The sequence below is a fragment of the Lissotriton vulgaris genome, chromosome 6 (assembly GCF_964263255.1).
Source record: "Lissotriton vulgaris chromosome 6, aLisVul1.2, whole genome shotgun sequence".
NCBI lineage: Eukaryota > Metazoa > Chordata > Amphibia > Caudata > Salamandridae > Lissotriton > Lissotriton vulgaris.
In genome coordinates, this window is record NC_141694.1 from 1,171,908,617 (window position 1) to 1,171,924,874 (window position 16,258).

Below are 16,258 nucleotides of genomic sequence, written 5' to 3' on the forward strand. Positions count from 1 at the left end.
CTACAGTGTTGAGCACAGATTAATTTGGGGTTGATTGTGCCTCATCCTGATTAGGATTGTGGTTGCTGCTTGACCAAGCAAGGCTCATACAATGTCGAGCGAGGAAAGGTGCACATTTCAGATGTGTAGTTGCATTTTTGTGAATCATTCCCTTATGATTTTTCCAACACACAAACTTTTTTTATTTTATTTCTATTTATTTATCCAATGCGCAAACTTGCTTGGGTAGAAAGTTACAAAAAGAGGTGACGAAAAGTCTGTTACTTGGCATTATTAACTATATTTTCTTCCCCTTTCAATAATCTATCATTAGGTAATACGCTACACTACTTATGGCGAGAAGTAACTGTACTAGATGGGAAGAAACTCTACTATAACCCATTTACTGGCAGGTAAGGATCTCAATAAATTAAAGTGGCAAAAGATAATTAGTTTGTTGCTAACTGAAAAGTGTCCAAAACAACTTTAAGGAAGCAAATGGTTAAAATATGTGAGTTAACGTGTGCAGTGGAAAAAGGCTTATTTGGATGCTACAATAGAAATACACCATTTATACTGTATTTTAAAAACGAAATCTTTGTGCGTCTGAAAAGAACATACCAAGTTCCAGGGAAGAAGTAAGATCATTTGTATAGCGCTTGGTTACACCTTTTCGGTGTGTCCCAGTGCTGGACCAGAGATCAGATTTAATGAGTGAGAAGCAAGAGGCATAAAGACATCAGGCCTGATTAAATTGAATATGGTTGCTACACAGCCAAGTTTTCAATTTCTTCCTAAAATCAATTTCAGAGGGGGAATCTCTGAGGACACTGGGAAGAGAATTCTCTTATAATGTTCTCTTTTGTGGTAGACCTTTGCTGGAGTATCTAGTATCCAATTTTCTATTGCTTTGTTTCATTAATTTTTACAACGCACAGTAGTTAAGAAAAACAGAAGAGAACAGTGGGGAGGGCTGGGGAAATAGAACATGCACATAGTACATATAACTGCTTAAATAGTACATAGCAAGTCAAGGAGTACAGAACAGTAGCTACTCAACGCAAGGCATGCAATCCCTCTGTAACCCCTTGGTGGTTCCTCAAAGAACTACATTCCAGGGATCTTCCTGAGCAGGAGATACCTATCTGCGGCTGAGTCTTTCCAGGAGTGTTCAGTGTTGCGCGGGTGAGGATGCAGATGATTAGGTGGACTCCCATAGTTCTTCCAAGTCGGGTGATGTGCATTGGGTCACAGCCTGCAGAGTTAAGTTGGTCAATGGGCCTCAAAAGTCTTTGGGGGCGACCTTCTCCCCCTGCTGCTGGATCCAGCTGTCGAGGCGGCGCTGCTGACGTATTTTCGGACGTCGGAATGGGACCTGACCCGCCAGGAGTGACTCCGGAGGTTCTCCGAGCTCGGGGGACGGAGATATGCCTTCCCGGTCGGCGCGGCCTGCGCGAGTCCCGGAGCCGGGACCTCGCGTGAGGTTGCTGCCGGCCGCGAGCGGAACAACAACGGCCAGGAGGACCCGGAAAGTGCCGGTCACCCGCCGGGGCATTCTGCCCTGCCCCGAGCGGGACCCTGGCTCTCGCTGCTGAGTGCCGCCCCCCCCGTGCCGGGCTGACCCCCTCCTCCTCTCCTGAATGCTGCCTTGTCAATTGGAGGCTTGGGGCATCGCTCTTTGTCTCCCTGTTGGAGCTTGACGCTACCAGTCTGCGGCAGACAATATCCCGCACTTCCGAGGATCGGAGCCAGTTAACATATGGTGATTTGGCACTGTTCGGATACACTGGGTACAATGCATGGGACCACCGGTTGGACAGTTGAGACGGCTATCATACCGTATGCAACTGGGAGGACGCTCGGATGGTGCACAAGATGGCGGCTTTGGTGAGGGCTCCGGCGGCCCTTATGCCGTGGGCCCCGTTTGGTGGCGTCATCCCCATGGAGCCGTGTCCGCCCGCATTGATAACGATGCACATCTCAGGAGGAGCGTGGGGATCGGATGCCCCCCCCAGTGTTATGGCAGCACAACGTGAGGATTGAGTTTGCATGGAAATCAGACCCTGGCACTTGTGGAGATACGAGTGCGCATGATGCTGGCGTTTTTTTCATGTGACTTTGGTTCAGTGACTCCCTCTCCAATCCTTGGTAAGGCCCGGATGGGTGTTTCTACACGTCCCTACATGTTGCTGATGAGTGTGAGTTGGTGCGTGAAGCCTCCTTGATCGTTATAGAGGGATTCGTTGGAATGGCGCCTGGTCAGTGGACACATGGAGTCGTCGGGGATTCCATCGGATGGTAGGCAAGTGCGGACTCATCTGTTGCCCCCTTCTTTTCGATGGCTGACATCGTCATGCTGCCCAGACAACGTGGACTGACCACTCGTCCTGAACCGGACTTTGCCAAGCTGTGCGGGAGGCTGTCGTGGGCGATGAACGGCTCTTGGAATGTGTTGTGTCCTAGTGTACTGCAAGATATCCTGCCTTTCTCTGGACATCCCTTATTAATGTACTTTTGGTACCTTGCTTGCTTGGCTACGTAATGTATGGACTGGGACACTTTTCCGACTTTGACCGGGTGGGGCTGGGTTGCAGTGGGGCGATCGTTTTCCTCGGCTGCTGAGAGGGAGGGCTGTTATCGCGATTGGGTGACTGGGTGAACTGGCGTGACGACTGCTGCTCTGCTTTGGTGGGTGTCCTGAATATTCTGCAACAGCGCTGTTATAATTGTATGCTATGCCGGGGGGGGGCGGGGGCCTGTACTGGGGCCCCCCACTCTATCTTTTTCTTTTATATTTCCCTTCTCTCCTATATTTCGGGTTCCTATACTGGGCGACAGGCACGCTGCTAAGGGGGAGGCCGTAGCCGTAGGCAGGGGTGCAGGGTGGGGGGTTAGGGGGGGGTAATACTGTTTTCTTTTTTTCTTTTTCTAGGGCCTCTTTTTTCTCCTGTGTTTCTTTCGGCTTTCTCTTCACTCTTTCTCATCTTCACTTCTTTTGGGAACCGAGTAACGAGCTGCTCTCCGTACGTTCTGGTGGTACGGATTACAGGGGTGGATGTCTTTATAAAGTTTGCCTTACGGCGGGCATACACTGTACTGGTGGGCGAAATGTTTAGCTTATTGTTTATCCTGATTAATGTGCGTTAACGCCACCGTCCTGCCTGCAGTAGTCCTGTCCGTGAATATCCTGATCTTTGCTAACCCCTTGCTTTGGTATCATTTGATTGTGCGGCAACAGATCCTGTTTTTCTTAAAACTCTAAAAATGAAACCTCTTTAATCCTGGTACCAATTTGGTACAGACATTATCCTGAGCTACAACGAGGCATTTGGGAGGCGGACTGTTGAATTCTTATGGCTTGCTTGATTTGCTTTGACCGCCTCTGCACTATTGGCCGGCTGTGATGGTTTTAGGCCTGTGATTGTAACTGCTTTACGTAACAATAAAGGTTACCAAAAATTAAAAAAAAAAAAAAGTCTTTGGGGGCGCAATTGCGCCGGCATGAGTTCCTAGATAGCTGCAAGGTGCTCTTGGCAGTATGGCACATCTTGTAACACGTTTTTTGATTTGGGAGGCAGGGCGCCTTTCCCAGTTTACAGCCACTCTACGCTTAGCTAAGAGAAGCAGCATTGCGGTTAGTCGTTGGGTCTCTGGAGAAACCTCCTTTACATCACCTAGAAGGGCAACGAAGGGGACTGTTGTGGGCACTGACCTGTGATCAGGGTGATAATTCTATAAACGTCTGTCCTGGACGTTGCTATTCCAGGTCGTTGCCAAGCGAGGCAGAAACGAGTTTGGAGGCAGAAACGAGTTTGTAGGCACTGCACACCTCCTCCGAGGGTCACAGCCGATGTAGTTGAGCAGGTTTTCTGTATGTCTTTGGAAATTAATCTATCTGAGTTGGTAATTTGGGGGAGTGCATGCCTGATTGAGTGCAAGCATAGCTTTATTTCTCCTAAATGGAGGGTGGGTGGGGGGGCCATCTCCACTGCCCAAGCATTTAGAGCTTCAAGGATAATCACCTGGATTTCTCTTGCATTACATTGTAACGTTGAGTGATGAGTTTGCGAAGTGATGAGTGCATGAGTATGTTGTCTAACGCATGCAGAGTTGGGAAGGGGGTTTCCGGGAAGTACAATGCAAGGCGCGTTGATGATATAGTAGAGTATCCAAGGCTTTGCAAGGCGTTTTCTGTTACACTGTGTATATGGAGTAATTTCTGCTCGGGATAGAGGTCATGAAGCATGTCAAGCCCCATTTGGTGAGCTTGAATTCATGCCCCTCGTCCTGCATCGGTGGGGGAGAGAAGGGTTTCTGGCTAATAGCACACTGGTTGCAAAAAGGTAGCTCATCTAGGCTAGTTGTCATAGGCCTTCCCATGCCCACAATGTGCATTCTACTGTGTCTGTTACAGCAAAAGGATGCCTGACTGGTAGATATAACGAGGTGGCCAGTGGGCAGGGGTCTACACAATCACCTCTATAGTGGTGTGTGGTTCTAATAGCATGGGATGTAACCAAAAGTGGGCAAATTGGTCCTGGGCACAATAGAAATATAAGTCCATGTCCGAAGTACTCAACCAGCCCTGTAAATAAGGGAGGGTCAGTGTTTCTGATGCTACCCTGGGCTTCTTACTGGCCCATATCAATGCCACCAAATTAGAGCGAAGTCGCCTGAGAGCGTGCCTCGTAAGGGAAGTGGGGATATTGATTAACATGTTGAGAAACATAAGGAGGATGACCATTTTGGCAATTACAATCCTCCCTTCTACAGATAGTAGATATCTAGACCAGACCTGGTTCCGCTCCTCCAGCCAGGCCATGGCTGAACCATTGTTCTCCATCCAGAGTTCATCCAGGTCTCTGCTGTGCCAAATACTCAGCAAACCAGTTCTGTCGCTCATTGGAGCGGATGTTTGGTTTCAAACTGGTCTGTTACTGAGGTGAGTGTGAATAGGACCAATTTGGACCAGTTAATCAAGATTGGCCACCAAATCAAATCACCTCTCGTATAAGCTGAGGGATGGTGGCCTGTGGGTCACGGTCAAACTAGGTGACAATGTCTACATATAGAGACAACAGAATTCTCCTGGCAGTAAAGGATAGACCTCTGTACGAGTTGTATTGGGACAGCCAGACTGCTAGAGGTTCCATTGCTATCGGGATTAGTGACGGGACATCCCTGCATGGTAGCTCAGGACATGAGAAAGTGATTGCTCTGGTAATGAGAAGCCGCGCTGTGGAAAAAGTGTAGAGTAGTTTGATTATACGAAGAAACCGAGGACTGATCCAGAGTCCGGCGAGGAGTTGAAATAGGTAAGTAACTCTAAAGAATGAAATGCATTTGTGGCATTGAGTAGTATGGCGGCGATGCTTAGCTGGGTGTCTCCAGTGTGCATGAGGGCAAGCATTGTTTGAAGGTTATGTGCTTCAGAGCGGTTTGGGGTGAAGCCGGACTGATCAGGTTGGACTGCATCTGGTTGGAGGGAAAGTAGCAATCAGTTTCGCCAATATTATATCAACATTGATCATTGAAAGGGGTAGGGCAAAATCATAGCAGTTGACTGGCTTACATGGCTTCAGTTTGGAGATGAGAACTGCTTCGCGCTAACGGAGGGGCAGTGTTACCAGCGATAGGGATTACTCAACATTTCAGATCGGGAACGTTCCAGTAAGAGATCTAATGGCCATCATTTGGTTTAGACGGGATATGGGACTGATGTGGCACACATTGGAGCATTGTGGTCCATTTGCATAGCATAGGATGACCAAAGTGAAAGTGTCCGGAGTGTACATTGTGATGCGTGTAAGAGTAGACAGGGAAAGAATAACAAGTTACCCACCCACCTCCCACTTGAACCTCCCAAACTGGTTGTAAAAAAAGTAAGTCACCCCAGACAACCCTGCAACAAACATTTGGCTTTCCGGGAAACATACCTCGGATCCGCTAAAAGCCAGGCATGCAACCAGGTTGAAGCCAACTGGGTAGCTGAACTAGTGGAGCAGGGTATAGAAGCGGCATGAAGGTCATGTCATGTCATTAGGCCTGGCTGAGGGAACGAGCAGTACAGACCCGTTGAGTTCCACGGGCCCCAAGAAAGCACCAACAGTCCATCAAGTGCAGATATCACTCACATTGTAACGTGTCAATTTTGTTGCACTATTGCATTGGCTATGAGAGAAATTGACAGAACGTAGGGCGCCAGTCAGTCATCCTATCGTAGAGATGTCGCTTGGCTCCAGCTGGGGAGGAGTCGTCAGGGCTATGTTGGTAGTTGTATATTTCTGTGAGAACTTTGTGGTTGCCTTCTGTTGCATGAAATGATGCTTGCCATCAAGATTAATTCACAGTTTGGTTGGGTAAAGCAAGGAGTAGGTGATCCCAGCTTTTTGCAGGAGACATTTCACAGGGAGAAATTCTCAGTGAGCAGTCTGGACTATAAGGGTGAAATTCATGTATAGTGAGACAGTGCTGCCCTGATATTGAACTGACTGGCGTTCTCTGGCGAACCACAGGATCTCGTCCCCGTCTCAATACTTAAGTAGGCTAGCTAAGATGGGCCTAGCTGGGGTTCCAGGTGAGGGACACATTCCTAGTGCTCAAAGAGCATACCCTACTATGAATATCAGAGATAGGGCCTTGCCAAAAAGGGATCGAAGCATATTTTCAACAAATGTTTCCCTTTTGTCAATGGCTGTCGACTCGGAGATTAAATTAATGTGGAAGTCATTGCATCTAGAGTCCGCTTCAAGATATTAATTTTTGTTCTTGACTTCCAGAACTTTTTCCATGCAGAGGTATGGGTGTCTTCAAGATTGGAAATGCGATTTTCTAACTGATCCATGTAGTCTTCATGCTTGTCTATTCGTTCCTTAATGCAATTGATCATGTGGGTGAGGTGGTCAATTTTCAAGTCGATAGTGTGGAGGCTGATTTTCATCTCTGTCAGCATTTCTTTTTTATTGCCTGATCTGGTGCCACAAGCGGCACAGCTTTGTGAGGCCTCTTGTCCTTATCAGCCGCACGTGTGCCCCTCTTGTTGTTAAATGTCAATTTGGGCTTCATGTTGTGCAGTTTGCCCTTGGCAGAGAAGTGTGTGATGGCTGCGACCTGGATTTTGCGCTCTTGTGTGCACACGTGGTTCATTGGCGTATAGAGTCTTGAGGGTCCCGCCTCATCCTGCCCTTTGCAAACGGGCACTCTAGGGCACAAGCAGACCCAATTGTCATTAATTGTGTGCATGTCCATCTGAATGGAGGTCAATGCCCAAAGATCGTGGGCCACCTATGGACATCTCAGTTGATTGGGGCCCCAATGTGCCGAGATGATTAGCCAGCTGTTCCTAAGATGGGAGATGATTCTCACCAGGTGATGCCCTCCAAAAAGGGTGATAATCCCTAGGCCCAATTCTTTCAGGTGATCCCTGTGTAAGTCGCACCACTCAGTCAGCCAGACCTGGACGAAGTCGCAGACCAGCCCACTGAGGGACTTAGTGATGGGACAACGAACCAAGCAGTACCATAGCAGTCTCTAGGGGCCTAACTGGTACAATTGCAGCTGGAATGCGCCATTGTCATCTATGGGGGGCTCGCAGCATTCTCTTCTCGTTTGTCTCCTTTAGTAGGTGCCTTGTCGGCGTGTGTCTCAATAGCCGCACCCAACAAGCTGCAGGCCAGAACTCTCCCCTGGGCCTGGTGATTGGCCGCAGTCAGTAGCTGACCCACAGTGGGAGACAGGCAGTTGGGCCAGATAGTAGGCAGGCTGTACCGTGGCTCCTGCTCCTCTTCTCTTTATCATTCAGGCTGGTACACAGGTCCCCGGGGCTCAGTGGTGGTGTCTGCCCAACAGCAGCCCCTGATTGATGGGAGATGTAGTCCAGCAGCTGCCAGCCCCTGCCAGCAGATGGAATGAGGTGATGGATTGGTAATTTACACTTGTATGGCTACGATAAAGGAAAGATTACTTCTATGGCCGGCACAGCCTTGCTAGGCTGTGGCTATCGTGCATTCAGGCCCCCCTGCCCCCGATTTATCCAGCACATGAACACTTAATGGCTTTCTTCATGACCTGATAAGTTTATAGGCATACACATTGTGACCTTTTATGGCTGCCAATTTATGTTGAAATTGGTGCATTGTTTGAATAGTTATACATTTGAAACTCCATTTAGATGACCCAAGAAGAACTGAAGGCTCGCATGCAAAGAGGACTGTTGCACTTGTATAAATATATTGACCCAATACATTCAAATTATGAAACTTGGGAATCACCAGGTTCTCCAGTATTGGAGCTTTCATAGATTCACATTTTTTAATCATCCCAGTCGTTGAAGTGGGACTCCCGCAGTATCTTTTATAAAGCAGTAAATGATATAGCCATAGGCCAGAATGTTATGAAAAATCAGTGCAATAGCCTATCTATATCCTTCTCCCTACCCTTATCGTTGATCAATGTTGATAAGAACCAAACTTGAACCATAACCAATCAGTCGACAGCACCCTGTAAAATCCTCCCTAGATATTTTCTACTGCACGTCGTGTGAGAGAGGGTCCTTCTGAGCTCTGCTCAGTTTTCTTTTGTTTTCTCTTCAACTTTGATGCATCTTTCAATTCTGCTGATACCATGTTAAATTCTGCTAAAAAAGGGACTCTTCAGAGGCTCCATACTGAGGACCCTCATAAAGCCAGTATTTATTGCTTACATCCGCACCATGAAGTGAAGGGCTGCAAGATTTGTACAACATTTCGACGACAGAGAGGGTATATTATTATTATTATGGCTACAGAGACTTAAATCTGAAACTGATGTTGTCTCTGAGAAGGAAGATAGTGCGAACTCTCACACCTCTCATGGAAAATCTAAGAAGAGGGAAAGGTTGCAGAGGTCACCAGAAAGTCATAAAAAAGCTTTTAAAAAGACACATCATGAGTCTTCCTGCCGATCCTTCTGAGACAGAATGTGGCCCTCAATCTCTGTCACCTTAAAACCTAAAAAATGTTCCTCATACTCTTCACTTCTAAAGCTAAAGCTTGCCTTGAACTCCTTTTTGAAGACGTCATAACCATTGTCCATGCCTACACGTCAGAATACACCTACAACTGTCATCTGTTCACCGCCGCCACAGACTATCTTGCAGTTGCGACATTCACAGTTGATGAAGACTTCTCTGTCAGCTGCCCCACTGCCGATGAGCATGTTGCTGTCGACCAACATTACACTGTTGATGAGCAACTCGCTGCTGACTGATATTACACCATTGACGACTACCTCCTTGTCATCGACGATAAACTCATGGACCACGTTGACTACGCCAATCCCTTCATCGATTACTGCTGCCTCACCATCGATGGCACTTTCGCCATCGGCACCAACGATGAAGCCTTCACTGTGGTTTCCATTGACAAAGTCTAAAAGGACAACCACCATGCTCCTCATGTTGAATTTGCCACCGCTGACATTAGTCCGTCAGTGATACAATTTGTTCACAGCCCCACTCAAGTTTCACCACTACCACCTAGTAAGTTGTTTGATTTACAAGAATCTGATGACGGTGGACTTTTTTTGGCCAGCTCGTAGCCCATCACACCTCAATATAAAATACCAAGATGATCATGATGAGGATGTTGATGAGGAGGAGTAAGAATCGGTCTATTATGCCAAGTAATACCATCATAGGTACTATGGAGACAAATCTAGCCACTACATGGCACCCACACATATACCCATGGTCCATCTTCCAGTGGCCTTTTGCAAAACATGCAAGCAATGTTAGAGGACTACCATCTGCTTTTTCCTCCACCTGCGGGAGCACCACCTCCGCCTCTGCCTCCTCCACCAGCTGTGGCTTCGCCACCTCCTATGCCTCCTCCTACGCCGGCTTCAAACGTGGCTGTGCCACCTACACAGGATTCATCTTTTTCCGATGATGACACGAAGGAGGGAGAACTTAAAGACCCCTCCCCCGGCTATCAACAAGTGGGATGAATATCTTATTCCTACACTATCCTCCCCAGCTCCTCACCCATTAGATTCACCACTGGAGGAGATAGGTGTTTTTCACTCTTTAATGGAAAGAGCAGCTACCAGATTTAAGCTTGTAATGTAGTTCCTATTTTCCCAATAGGCCCTGCGCATTGGAATAACATAAACAGTAGTATGGACGTAGAAGTGCGGATCTTCCAGGTCTCCACTGACTATGCTAAACTTAATTGGGTTTGTTACCAACTAGCTCAGAGGTCACTGGAAACTTTCTTCTCTGAATAGGAAGTGATCAGCTTCCCTGGTACAGACCAGAAGGGATTCAGTTTTCCATCAACCGCATAAACATGATAACTTTGCTCCTTAGAATAAGAGTCAATCTCTAGAGTCGTGTGAAACAATAGACAGTTATTTTACTCAGTCAGTTTTGTGCAGATTACTTTCACCAAAGTGCAGAGAATAGAGAGACGGGCGTTTTCAATAAAAAGGTATTATTTATCGAACAGTCTATCTTCTCGTGCAAGAGAAATGAATTGCCACAATTGCAAGACTTGTTATTATAAAAAGTGCGTACAGTAAAATGAGGATTGCGAAATAATACTGTAAAAGCATTGATATGGTTTCTTAGCCATACAATGGTTTAAAATGAATAAAACATATATACATTCATATATACATTAGGCTAACGTACTCAACTGGTGCTTCTAACTACGCCTACCCCAGTGTACCTGACCTAAGCCTAATACTTGGGAGGGGAGTAAGTAAGTAGCTTTAGTTAAGTTGGTTTTGCCAAGGTTTGCTTCAAGAATTCTCTCTAAGGGTTTAGTCAACACCATACCTCTGAAATAGAATCTTGGAGGTCTTGTATCTCCTTCCAGGACTCGATATCCCAGTCACTCGCAAGAGTAGGCTGGAAACGCCGGAGCTGGATTTCTCGGCAAGAGAAAAGACAGCGTCTCTCTCAGCGCGTAGAGGAGGAGGAGGAGGGGCAGCGTCCGTGGGCAGCTTGCATCTGCTGGGCTCTTCAGGGGACAGCTGTTCTGCTCCTATGTGCACCACACCATCGCTCGCTGATGTCGTTGAGACAGCGATAGCCTCAGTATCAGCGTAGCAGCGATAGCTTCAGCTTCAGCGTTTGCTTAAGGCAACGTTGGTAATATTTATACCTGAAAGGTGCCTTGTATGACGTAAGTTTTTGGACATAAGACGTTAATAAAGATGTCACTAGGAAGTGATCGTCTCTCAGTGCTCATTAGAGTTTTATTACTAATCAAAACATAGCAAGTGGGGCTTTCTCATGTTGCTGAGTTTTATCTTGTTGAAGAACTCGGAGTGTAATCTAGGAATCTTAGATAGTGGCTTCTGCTGTGTCATTTGCACTAATGAGCTGCAGAGGAAGTGATTCTGAAATGTGGCTCTGATCGTGTTAGGCCAGAGACGAGTTTCTAAAATATTACTCTTGATCGTTTATGCCATTATAGGGGAATAAATGGATTATAGCCGTATAGGGGCATAAGGTCACAGTATTGATCAGGGTCCTAGATTAGAACGCGACAAGCTCCTAACAACCATCAAACAGTCTGACTGTTTTCTTTATGATTTTAAAGCAAAGTCACAGAAGACAGTGAGAGCAATCCCTCTGATTGACTATATGTGGGAATAGGGTATACAATTAATGAAAACACCACCTACTGTGAATGCAGTCCTTCTCAAGATTGACAAAAATATAAGGTCCCTGGTGACTCTCCAGCTTGTTTGATCGGGCACCCAACAGCAGTCTTGGTGATAACCCAAGCTGCGCAGCGCAGATTAGAGAACCCTTAAGCTCCTATTACAGCACCACCTGATAAAGAAGGCAGGCACCTGGATAATATAGGAAAAAAGTTCTTCACCATTTCAGGCACTGCTATGCATGCAGCAAACGCTTTAGTGATCCTGCAAGATATGACTGGAAAATGTGATCTGATATCTCACTCTATCTGGATTTTCTGCCGGAGAACATGAAACAGGAAGCACAGAAGGTATTGTTGGAGGGAGAATGATCCACTTCCGAGATCATCGATTGCACTATGGATGTAGCCTCACTTGGGTTCCTTCAGCTCGCTGGCGTAGTGATGCTTAGATGTCGGGGCTGGCTTATAGCAACATCTTTCCGAACTGAGGTACAAATGAAGATCTTAGATTTGCCTTTTGATGGCGATGCGCATTTTGGGAAACACATAGATGATGCCTTACAAACCATCAATGGTACAAAAGGGAGTGGTGATGGACAGAGCATCTGAATCAATCAAACACTCACACACAGTCAAAAGATCTGGGTTTAATCCATCACCGTTCTTTAGCCCACTCTGCCACCCCAGTTCAGACATGGCTATATGCAAATCAGTCTGACCCTGTGCCTCATGGGAACAGTCCGTCCCGAACTGCCAAGCCATGTGTTCCCATGAGGCACAGGGACAGACTGATTTGCATATAGCCATGTCTGAACTGGGGTGGCAGAGTGGGCTAAAGAACGGTGAGGGATTAAACCCAGATCTTTTGACTGGGTGTGAGTGTTTGATTGATTCAGATTCTCCGTCCATCACCACCCCCTTTTGTACTGCTTTTGGCCGCCATAAGTGTGGCAGGGTATGCTCAGACATGAGTCCCTTGCTCACTTTGCCACTGGATTCAAGCAAGCCGGGCTGAAGACTGCTGGAATGCCAGAAACCGGTCCTCAGAAGCTTATTTCCGGTCCAGGGAAGACATGGCTTGGCAGTTCGGGCTGGACTGTTCCCATGAGGCACAGGGTCAGACTGATTTGCATATAGCCATGTCTGAACTGGGGTGGCAGAGTGGGCTAAAGAACGGTGATGGATTAAACCCAGATCTTTTGACTGGGTGTGAGTGTTTGATTGATTCAGATTCTCCGTCCATCACCACCCCCTTTTGTATTACAAACCATCAAAGCAGACACTGACACAGCGATGTCCTTCGGTATCCTTCAGTACAGTAAAACTCACTTCAGAGGAGCCCGCAGACGAGGTAACTGCTCCTTTCATGGCTGATACCAACGATAAGTTGTTCCAACCCTATCAGTCCTTTCGTCCCGCCTATCAGCAACATCAAACATATTGTGCACCAAATGCATATTCCAGACAGCAGCCAAGGCGAAAGCAACCAGCTCAGTCAAGAGACACTGTCAGAACACAGTGGCGATTCTGTGGTGCCTGCTACAACCCCTTCTACTCCTCGTTCTGTGGGAGCATGCATTTCTCGCTATTATCAGCAATGGAGAAACCTTACGACTGACAGATAGATGGGTCCTACATCTCATCAAGTATGGCCATACTGAGAAATTCATCACAGTTCTGCCTATTCATCCACTGCAAAAATCTCCTCCATCCCATCTTCATCTGCTCAGGAAGGAGGCTCTTGCCATGCTGCTCAATGGTGCCATAGAAAGGTTTCCACACACTCAAAAGGGAATGGGATTTTACTCTTGTTCCTAGTAACAAATGTTTTTGGGCAGGCACCCCATTCTGGATCTCAGAAAACTCAACATATACCTTCAAAGAAAGTCCTTTCGTATGGTCACTCTACAAGACATTCTACAATTACTTAACCATGGAGATTATACGCTCATCCTAGATTTGCGAGATGCGTACTTCTATGCCCCTAGCCATTCCAAACACCGGAAGTTCCTCAGTTTTATGGTAGCACGTGTTTACTATGAATTCAAGGTGCTTCCCGTTGTCTCTGATCAGCTCTCACTAAATATATTGCTCCTATAGCAGCACATCTCAGACAAAGAGGCCTGCAACTTTTTCTGTATTAACAATTGGCTTGTCAAAGCACCATATCTTCAGCAGGTGTCGGAAGCCACGTCAACCTGCCTACGACTGTTTTGCTCCCTGGTGCTCACAGTTCATCAAAAGTCTCTTCTAATGCCCTCACAGCGGATAACCTTTCTCAGAGCAACTCTGGATACCTTACTTGACAAGTCATTCTTGTCCGCAGAGAGACAAAAGACCATAATGTTGTTAGCTCAAGATCTATCCAAAAGAAAGTGCTTTTCTGTACATCTAGTCAAGTCTTTACTCGCCATGATGTCTTCAGCTATTTTCTTAGTGTCCTGCGTCCGTCTCAGGATGAGACCCATTCAAGAAAACCAGAATAAACAATGGCTCCAAGTGACCGGCTCATTCGACGATCTCATTCGGATCCCACCGGCCATGAGAAGAGCAGCACATCTCCCATGATTCTCACATCAGGGCTAACATTCCTATCGCCACTTCCAGATTTCATCATCATCACTGACGCCTCTTTAGAAGGTTGAGTAGCCCATCTTCAGGATCTCAAAATAAGAGGAAAATGGAGTATGTCACTATCCAAGATGCACATCAATTTCTTGGAATCAAGAGCAATTTTCCTAGTGCTTCAGTCCTTCCTACCAAGAATACAAGGATCATCCATCCTCATACGGACAGACTGTACCACCTGCATACACTATCTGAACAAGCCTGGAGGTACAAGGTCTTACATTTTGTCTCTGGAAACTCAAAGAATATGGAAATGGCCTCTACTACACCGGATATCCATCAAGGTGGAACACTACCAAGGATCTGCAACACTGTTGCAAGTACCCTGAGCTGAACTAGCCAAGCCTGTCACAAATGGGAACTTAATCAACAATTCTCTACTCCCCAGCTGGGATCTGTAGGGAGGGTCATGGGGGGGAATGCATTTTAATGAGATGGTTAGGGACCTATGATTATGCTTTTCACCCATACCCTCTCATTCCCAGGCTTCTCATGAAAATGAAGAGGGAGCTGTGCCAGTTGATCCTGATTGCTCCACGCTGGCCCCTACTGCATTGGTACACAGAGTTCCACCTACTCTGTGAATCAGAGCCTTTTCACTTTCCAATAACGAGAACACTGTTAACCATGAATAAAGGCCAAATCCTGCATCAGGAGCCTGCCTCTCTTCGATTGCATGCATGACTTCTCAATACATTGAAGACAAAGATTTAGACGTCCCTCAGGACTGCAGGGAGATGATGTCCAAGAGCTGAATCCACTGACAAAGCATATAAATTAAAGTGGAAACACTTTTGTTCCTGGTGTTTATGGAACAATATCCACCCTCTCGATTCATCACCAGAGAAAATTCTGCCCTACTTTCTCTCTCTTGCTCGATCAGGGGTGGTACGAGTGTCTGCCAAGGTTCACCTGGTTGCTATTTCTAGATACAGATGCTCTGAGCTCCTTATCTCTCTGCTCTACAAGAATTATCAAACCAATCATGAAGGGATTATTCAGAGTTTTCCCCAATTTGAGCTCCTCCTCCGGAATGGCTTCTTAATGTGGCTGTCTCACAGCTTATGAAGCCACCGTTTGACCCTATCCACAAAGCGGACCTCAAATTTCTCACTTGGAAAGTCTCTTTACTATTAGCTCTCACTTCCGCTAGGAGAGTTAGCGAAAACCAAGCCTTTAAAACAAAATAACCCTATTTATGCTTTACTGAGCACTATTTCTTCTGAGAACGAATGCAAGATTTATTCCTACGGTTTCATCTCAATTCCACCTAAACGAACCTGTTCTACTCCATACGTTTTTTCCAAATCCAAGAAAGCCAGCTTAGAGATCTTTACACACACTAGACATCAAACAAAGTCTTACATTTTACTTGCAACAAACTAAACACATTTGAAAGACCGACCTGTTGTTAATATGTTATGGTCCATCTAAACAAGGTACTTCTGTCACAAAGGCAACTATTGCAAGATGGATTGCAGCAACCATCACAACCAGCCATGCTAGCTCTGGAAAAACACTCAGTTAAACCTAAAGTGCATTTCACAAGAGCAGTGTCCATCTCTACTGCCCAGTTTGCTAGTTTCCAGCTGGAAAAGATCTGCTGTGCTGCTACGTGGAAAAATACCCACACTTTCATGTAGTACTACTGCCTGGATTTTGCATTTTACAGTGAAGCAGCTGTAGGTTTTACACCATCTCTTCCAATAAGTTACGCTTAAATTCATGGAGGTGATTTTTCCTTCTTCCTTTTAAGTATTATTACATAACATATTGCTGAATAATCTTTACAGTGTATAGTGTGTATGTATATATATATATATATATATATATATATATATATATATATATAAATGTGTGTGTATATATGTATGTATATATATTTATATATGTGTTTATATATTTATTATTATTCTCATTGCATTGTGGGAATTCATTGTGAAAGGCAAATGTCTATCAACCTGTTACCCACCATTCTCTAAGTACTTAGATTACTGCAA

General features: G+C 46.0%; 1 protein-coding gene across 1 annotated transcript in view; it reads left to right on the plus strand.

Annotated features, from left to right (window-relative positions):
* Positions 1 to 16,258, plus strand: part of SHPRH (SNF2 histone linker PHD RING helicase) — a 759,436-nt gene that overhangs the window by 191,341 nt on the left and 551,837 nt on the right. Inside the window, exon 5 of the mRNA XM_086927277.1 lies at positions 314 to 392. Within this exon, the coding sequence (XP_086783403.1) occupies positions 314 to 392 (79 nt within the window). The remainder of the gene's footprint in view (positions 1 to 313; positions 393 to 16,258) is intronic.